Source organism: Neolamprologus brichardi, chromosome 7 (genome assembly GCF_056152115.1).
Source record: "Neolamprologus brichardi isolate AB-2024 chromosome 7, ASM5615211v1, whole genome shotgun sequence".
Taxonomy (NCBI): Eukaryota; Metazoa; Chordata; class Actinopteri; order Cichliformes; family Cichlidae; genus Neolamprologus; species Neolamprologus brichardi.
Genome location: NC_142110.1, coordinates 46,436,749 through 46,445,055, shown reverse-complemented (window position 1 = coordinate 46,445,055; position 8,307 = coordinate 46,436,749). Strand labels below are relative to the sequence as shown.

Genomic DNA, 8,307 nt, shown 5'->3' with positions numbered 1-8,307 from the left:
TCAGTAACCACAACACATTCAAAGTCAATTAAAAGTCGCCTTTCTTGCCCGTTCCGATGCTCGCTTTGAACTTTGAAATGAGACCACTTGGACAACAGTAATGATAAATAATTGCAAATAGGGCATGTTTACAGAATTTAATGTCATTTTTATAGAGCACCTCTTATTTTAAGAAAACATAGGCGAGACAATTTTTGAAACTAACTGCAAATTAAGCACAAAATATTTAATATCTGTATTTTACCATTTTGATAAGACATATTTCAGTACTCCAAGACACTTTTATTAGACTTTATTAGGTTAGTGGACCATAATTAAACATAACTCTGTGGCAAACGCAGCGTTCAGCAGGCCATCAAGGAAGAAGTGACGTGCATTTCTGCAGTGTAAAGATGCACAAATCATTTTCTCCTTAATCTACAGTCACACAAAGCGCCAGGAAAATCTTTGGTGATGTTCTCAGATGACTCTGACGCTTATCACCCAGTTCCTCGTGATGTCCTCCACACCATCAACCCTCTGTCCTCCTCACAGTTTCTTCCTCAGCTTGCCTTTCTTATGGCCACCCCTTCCAAAACCTGACTTTTTAACTTCTCCGAGCCACTTTTTGTTCTTGGAGCGGAGCTTCCTCATCCCCCCGCCCTGCAGGAACTGGTGCTTCTGCTTTTTCTTGCGCTGCTTCATGATCTGATCCTTTGTTTTCAGCTCCGAGCGTGCTTTGTGGTCACCGGAGCTCTGTACGTTTGGACCTCCTCGGCCACGGCCACGACCTGGAAGAGGCACGACACAACAAAGAGGTTGGAGGTTATAGCTCGCAAGCCTGGAAGAGGGACTTGAAGTATTTACCTTTAGAGTTGAGTTAAAACATGATGGCTGATGGTCTATATTTAACAGGCAGACATGTTTGTGCTATTCATTTTGATGCCTTCCTACCTCTTGCTGGCTTCCTGCCTCCTCCGCCTCTTTCTCCATCTGATCCAGATCCTGTATCATCAATCTTGTATTTTTTCTTCCACTCCTCATAACTGACATGTTGTCAAGTGATACAACATCTTCACAGTATAGCTTAACATTGTCATAGGAGTAGAGAAGAGGGTCATTAAGAGCAGCACACAGAGAAGCTTTTTGTTGGAAGGATACAAGTTCTTCCTGTTCTTCTTCTTACTGATAACCTGACCACTGTCTGTTTTGATCTTCTTCTTCTGGTCTTCTTTTCCCGTTTCTCTCACAAAACGCTTCCTCTTACGGTCCCTAAAAAAAGAAGGGGAAAAAAGACTTTAAATTATAGTTTGAAATGACCATTTTGTGGATATGAGTCAAACATAGGGAAATTTGTACCATTTCATCATTTTCTTCTGCTGGTTAAGGCGATCGCCTTCATCTCCCATGAGATCAAGGACAGCTGAAGAGGCCTGCTGTTCAAAAGCACTGCCCTCTCCACCGAGACTCAACCTGTCAACGCATAACACAGGACAAAACAGCATAAAACACAAAGCATTCACATTTTTTAAAGAAACAGATGCAACAGTTTAATGCCTCACCCTCTCTCAGAATCAAAGTCTTTTGGTCTGTAAGGGATATAATACTCTTCATCTTTGCCTGACTGCCTCTTTTTCTTGGTCTTTGGTCGCTCTTCGCCATCTTCCTGCTGACCTCTTCTTTTACCACCTACCACCTCTGAAAACACCCCCTGGTGGAAATAGGAAGAATTACATGGTACAAAGTGACAAAACATGATACAGAGATCCTACTATCTTCCTCTTCTAGTTTGTATACAACATCATCTACATCAAAACTGCACTTTATTTTGCTTCTTCTTCATCAGACAGCATAAACAACTTTCTCATTTTGACTCAAATATTGGTTTTGAATGAAAATGATGAAACAATCCTGGGTGTTTATTCAACTTATGAGAAGGTTTTCTAATCCACCGTACTATTATTATTGACACTAGTACATGTTCGTGCTGCTGGCAAACTAATACACTCAAGAACATATAGCAAAGCTAAAAAGTGAAAAGTAGGTCTTGCCTATATAAATAAACATAAGACAGTTGTGAGACTTTGACATAGTAACATCTGCAGTAATATTTACACCTGTGATGACATCTCACAAGCATTAGCCTTATTTTGAAACCAAGATTGTTTACACAGAGTTTGTAATTGCAGAGAAATGCTCCATTTATTTTGGTCATTTCATTTTTGAGCAGGAAGCTCACCTTTTTTGTTATAGCCTTTAGATGAATAGAGAGTTTTTCAATTAAATACATATTCTTTAAATAATGTTCCCTCTTATAAAAAGTAGGATTATTTAAAAAAAAAATTTAAAAAAATGTATTATACCTCTATTACTTAGAAAAAAAAAACTGTTTTTTTTTTTGTTGTCTGTTATATAACATTAGAGATGCTCGTGGCAATTCATTTCTTAATCAGCTAAACAGGTCAGTTAAGAAACAGTCAAATATTAAGTTAAATTTGAAAACGGTTTAAAAAAAAATATCCCCATTCCAAAATGTCACATGACAATCTCATTGGCTCACGGAGTTATGATGTCACTACACTTTGATCCTTTGAAGTTTGTCCTTAAACAGGGGTGAGAAACAGCAATTTGTAGTTCGTGTCTTCGCAGCATTTGTGTTTGCAGCCTTCACACGTTCACCACAGAAACTTTTGGAAAACTTTTCAGAGTTGTCGTTTACAACCTTCAACATGTATCCAACAAGACACCAACCAAGGCAAAAAGATTACGCCGCTTCTCCTTCCTGTCGTGTCCGGCCAAATGACCTCTTAGCCGTCCAAAGGGCATTACATGACAGTAAGAAGGAAAACTACCATCTCCAGAATAAAATTCAACAGATTGAAGAAGAGAAACTTCAACTGCAGGAGAAGTGTAGACAGATGGAAGCGCAAAATAAGAACCTGGAAGAAAGACAACAACGCCAGCCCGACATAACAATTATTAATGAGGGCTGGGGAATCAAGTTTGGACAAGCACGAGAGCAGATTGTCTTCCTAATTAAGGAAAACAAGCAAAAGAGCGCGGAACTAAAGGAGATGTCCAACCAGCTTAAAGACAGCAAAGCTACTGTTGAGAAGACAGAATGGGATCTCCAATATATGGACCAAAAGAATCGGCTGCTCCAAACAAACTTCGATGAAGCTGTGAAAAAAAATAAAGAAATCCTCCAACAGAAGGAAGAACAGGAGAAAAAGCAAAGAGACATGGAGCACAAACTCAAAGTCACGGAGGAAAAATACAGGATGCTGAAAATAAAGTTGGATGATACACTGCGCCAAAATAAAGACCTTCTTCAAGACAAAGAGCAACAGCAAGACAGATTGAAAGAAGAGAAACGTATTGTCGAAGACTTTGAGGGTAAAAATCTAAAACTGCAACAGTTTTGTAGTGAACTGAAGGACAAAACAAGTCAACTAGAAGGGGAAAAAGAAAAACTGGACAAACAATGCTCACACATGCAGAAAAGGATGGCTCAAATGGCGAGAAACAACTCCGAGCTCACTAAGGGGATATTGTTGGAATACAACAACTTGAAGCGCAAACACACTGAAATGCAGGTGCAAAAGCAGGAACAAGATAACATACATGACGACCTGCAGCGTACGCTCCAAGATATCCACAGAAGAAATGAGGAGCTACAAGACATGTACAAAGAAGTACAACAGAGAAACGCACACATGCACAAGGACAAGATAATGCAGGAGGCAACATCCAAAGAGCTCAAGGAAAAGCTTGAAGAAAAACGAGCAACACTGGAAGAGGTGGAGAAAACATGCAAGAAGCTTGAGATACAAAATGCAGAAACCATCGATGAGTTGAGAACCCTCATCCTGGAAAAAAAAGCTCTTGTAGAAAACTGCATGAAAAAGAAGAACAAAAGTTTCCGCTGGCCCTGGAGGAGAGACTCTACTGCTTCCTCACCTGGTGTAGCCTCGTCTTGCTCCACCTCTGTTCACATCCCCAACCAGTCCCGGCAGTTGACTGTCCCCTCCTGAGCCTGGTTCTGCCGGAGGTTTCTGCCCGTTTAAAGGCAGTTTTTCCTCCCCACTGTCGCCTAGTGCGTGCTCAGAGGGGATTGTTGGGGTTTTCTCTCCTCTACCTTGTTTCTTTATTTACTTGTTAACTTTTTGTTCTTACTTCATTTTACCTTGTTTCATTATTTACTTGTTAACTTTTTGTTCTTACTTCATTTTACCTTGTTTCATTATTTACTTGTTAACTTTTTGTTCTTACTTCATTTTACCTTGTTTCTTTATTTACTTCTTAACTTTTTGTTCTTACTTCATTTTACCTTGTTTCTTTATTTACTTCTTAACTTTTTGTTCTTACTTCATTTTACCTTGTTTCTTTATTTACTTGTTAACTTTTTGTTCTTACTTCATTTTACCTTGTTTCGTTATTTACTTGTTTAACTTTTTCTTTTTCAACTTATTTATAAAACAATAAACAATTGAATTTATCCTTTGAGTATTTTTCATCTAATCTTTTAATCTATAACTTTTTCAAACATTCATATCTGTCGTTTATCTTCTTCTTGAAACCTCATAAACGGTGAAGGAAAAATCCTGGAACATGGTTTGAAACACTGAAATTGTTTCAGCTGAAACCGGCAAAATCATACGTGTGTGTGTGTGTGTGTGTGTCACAGGTGACACGGTGTCACTGGTTAGGTCATCATGTTTAGGCTCATTCACTCGAAAAATTATTTAGGCCAAATCTTTAAAACTGTATCATTGCATACACATTTTCAATTCATTTCAATCGCACAAATGCAGAAATAATTATTTGCAGTATCTTATCTGATTTATTTTGAGAATGTCATGCCTGATCATTTGCACCCACACCACCAAAAATGGGGGCAAAAGGGAGGAGATCGCATTTAATCGGTTATAACAAGAGGTCAGAAATATAAGTGCTGCAGAAACCTCTGAATCTCAGCTATAATCTCATGTAAACCATTTCTACAATCGCCAAACAAAGCGAAGTCACCAAACAGTTAAAAGAGCAGATACGTCACCATGAATCTGTGGACAGGTAATATCCACATTTTAATTTATGATTTACTGGAGTTCCAAGTGTGCTTAATCCTTAATGAAACTGATGTAAACCTGCAACTACAATGATCCAGGGAAGAAAGAAAGAAGCAATACTTCACCCATGCTTACATTTAAATCACTCTCATCCTTTTCTGTGATGTCACAGTCAGCAGTAGTGGTGGGGTTGGTTGGCTGCTGCAGCCTGCTTTCTGCAGCTCGGTCTTCTCTCTGCTTGCTGAATTTGTCCACTAGCCGAGTGTCTTTAGAGCGTTTGGCCCGCATCACCTCACTGGCTGGTGTCTTACTACTGGAGTTGATTTCGAAGATGGTCTATTTCAGGAGAGAATTATATGTTTCTTTGCTTACTAGAACACTTTTTACCAGAAAATGCAGCGCTGTGATGTGTCTGCATCAAACTCACCGCTTTGGATTTGTAGCTCTTGATGGCATCGACTATTTGAAGGCACTCCAGTTCCATTTTTTCCAGACCACACCCTGAAACAAATCAAATTGTCTTACCTAACTGCCATCAGTTCCTCACTACTCCTTTTGATTATTTTCATAATTTCTCTCTTCTTTTTATAGTTTATCCTCCTTTGAACTTACCAAGTACTGGATGGACACCCATGCTGGACAGATCTGTGTTTTTAACCCGTCTGATGGACTCCGGCGAGGGGTTTGGCCGCGACTTGAGGTACTGCTTTTAGGCGTTCTCTGAGACACGGAGCAGATTTTGCAGGTCCAGGGAGTTTTCGTGAGACGTGATCAGATGAGCACTTTCATCATCCAAGATCCTCTGAGGGACTCGGCCAAACACACCTTCTGAATCTGGAGTACGAAAAGAAATGCAGACATTTCAATACAGTGACAGATAAAAAGAGCACTAAATAAAGTTTATTAGCAACCTCAAATGTGTAGCACATCAGTTAAACAGTTCATCTGTCACTTTATGACCTGACAGGCATGCAGTAGAGTCTACCTTGTGTTTGTTCAGGTGAAGCAAACTGAACTGGTCACCCTAGGAAGAGGTGGAGGTCGTAGACATAAGGCATTTCATCAGGACAAATCAGACTATAGGCTGTGCCACTTTGGCCCGCTCATCCCACACGCCCCAATGGGAAAAGACAGGGGGAAAATACACGTAATGCTGGCCTAATCATTTCAAATTAAACAAGCTGAATCACTTTGTTCCTTCTGCATACAGCTGCTCACCAACTCTGTGCAAGAAAAGTTTGGCCTTGGAGGGGAAGTTGTAATTGATGACATTATCCAGCAGGGGGATGTCTATACCACGAGCAGCAACATCAGTCACCAGAAGCACCATGGCTTTCCGATGCACAAATTTCCCAATGTTGATCTTCCTGGCAGTCTGATCAAGGGCACTGTAGATGTAGGCACACTCTAAACCTTCTGACGACAGCAGCTGGACATCAGGAGAAAAAAAGAAGAAGTCAACTAAAGCTCTAGTTTTTAAAACAATATTTAACATTCTCACAAATTTAGGCTACACTGTTATCTTACCTCCTTTAGGTACTCCACATGGTGTTTGGTGGCAGCAAAGACCACTGTCTGTTCCTGAGGCTTCACTACGTTCCTCAGGAGGTGGAGCAGCAGAGCCGGCTTGTCATCCACACGCAGGTGGAAGAATGACAGCTGATCAAAGTTAGAAGAAATGAAAACATGCTCAAAGCCATGGAAACATCAGGTGACTGTGAGGACTTTTGCTTTGGGCTTTACATTTAAATCATTCAACATTTCTGGGAGAAGAATACAAATTTTTGAATAGCAAGTGTCTGAAGACAGAGCAACAAGTAGAAAGACCAAGACACTGACGCAGTAGCTGATTTAACATAAGTTAGCATGTAGAGTAGATGCAATAATCCTGTACTGAGTTTGTAATAAATAATGCAAAACCTTCCACCTAATTTCTCAGATTAAACAAAAGGTAAATAAAACAAAAGCAAATTCTGCCTTTTTACCTTGATCTGATCACTGAGCTTGGAATCCACATCCAAACGAATCAGTACAGGCTCTGTCATGCCTGAGAAAAAAGTTTGTATACACCGGTGTGAATATAATTAGGATTATTTGCCTTTAGATGCTAAAAAATATGGAAGCTAAGTTGAATGAATATGCTTTATGATGAGAAAATAAGCCAGAAAAACTTTGAGAATCTACACCGTGGAGGGTTAATTTATTAGATAAATGTCTACAGAAAAAAGAAATTGATCTCTGTATATATACACGTGTATATACACACACATATATGTAAGCGCATGAATGGCTTTTATGCCCTGTTAAAAAGTCCTCCGGCCAGGGCATGCGTTACCTACATGGGAGGAGTATGATTCCCCCAGAGGCCAAATCAGAGTGCTCACCCGTTCTCTCCTTGCTGTGGTAATTAAAAGTGTAGTCGGCGAGTAGCGCTGCTGCAAGCAAGTTGTGGACTTGAGTTGAATCGGACTAAGGCGGGCAAGTGTGCGTTCATAGAACCAGTAGGTCACGTTGGGAACGTATTTTATTTCTGTTACTGTGAATGTACCAATGTAGACATCTGTTACTATTGCCTTGAGTTAGCAGCTATGTTGTAGGAATAAGTAAATAGTAGCCTGGCTCCACAGGATATTCCTCATTTCTAAGTTGCTTCAGTTATTGTGGAGAGTTAATGTTCCCAAAGATTTTACCTGATGGAGTAACTAAGTTAGCATACAAATCCGTTCTTGTTCAGAAAGCCTGCATACACATGGCGGCCTTTGAGTGAGCAATTGTGTCCACTAGAGGGTGGTGTTGACTCACAAATGAAGGAATTGACCTAAATTGATTATGATTCTGTGTTTATGCCATCCTGTTATGTTATTACTCTAAGCTCTGTTTCTGGTATCAGGATCTGCCCCTTTGTAATCTGGTATGGTGTTCTCTGTAATACTGAAGTATGAGAAATGCTAGACAAGAGAGATGTTTATGTTATTTCTTATTTGTATTAATTACAGAACCACATCCTTACTTGCCAGCGAGAGTGTGTGTTCGATGTGGGCTCGTGGCAAATAAAGTTCTTCCACTCTGACATCATTCCCCGTCTCTGACCGGACATTATTACCAGGGAACAGTACCAAATCCCGTTTCAGAGATAGTGGTCCAGGGCGTCCACTATAACAAGTGGTCCTTCCAGACGGATTGATCCCTGTAATAAAAGCATGGAAGAACAGCGCACCAGGAGACACCAGGCTCTTCTGCCCACCTTAGAGGATATGAC

At 40.1% G+C, this 8,307-nt stretch overlaps 3 protein-coding genes across 3 annotated transcripts; 1 reads left to right on the top strand and 2 right to left on the bottom strand.

The window, feature by feature from the left end:
- Nucleotides 1–277: 277 nt before the first annotated feature.
- On the bottom strand, nt 278–6,086 carry LOC148102188 (ATP-dependent RNA helicase DDX54-like). Its single transcript, XM_087843719.1, has 9 exons — nt 6,034–6,086; nt 5,661–5,882; nt 5,476–5,549; nt 5,184–5,384; nt 1,542–1,690; nt 1,339–1,452; nt 1,141–1,251; nt 934–1,025; nt 278–770 (listed from the first exon to the last, which is right to left on the bottom strand). Exons 2-9 carry the CDS (start codon nt 5,680–5,682, stop codon nt 529–531), a joined length of 1,005 nt encoding a protein of 334 aa, XP_087699845.1. The 5' UTR covers nt 5,683–5,882; nt 6,034–6,086; the 3' UTR covers nt 278–528.
- Nucleotides 2,498–4,571, top strand: LOC148102189 (uncharacterized). The gene has a single exon (XM_087844482.1). The coding sequence runs from the start codon at nt 2,709–2,711 to the stop codon at nt 4,011–4,013; it is 1,305 nt and encodes a 434-aa protein (XP_087700608.1). The 5' UTR covers nt 2,498–2,708; the 3' UTR covers nt 4,014–4,571.
- A 120-nt stretch (nt 6,087–6,206) lies between the features above and the next one.
- Nucleotides 6,207–7,093, bottom strand: LOC148102187 (ATP-dependent RNA helicase DDX54-like). Its single transcript, XM_087843720.1, has 3 exons — nt 7,034–7,093; nt 6,576–6,707; nt 6,207–6,477 (listed from the first exon to the last, which is right to left on the bottom strand). Exons 1-3 carry the CDS (start codon nt 7,091–7,093, stop codon nt 6,235–6,237), a joined length of 435 nt encoding a protein of 144 aa, XP_087699846.1. The 3' UTR covers nt 6,207–6,234.
- Nucleotides 7,094–8,307: the final 1,214 nt, after the last annotated feature.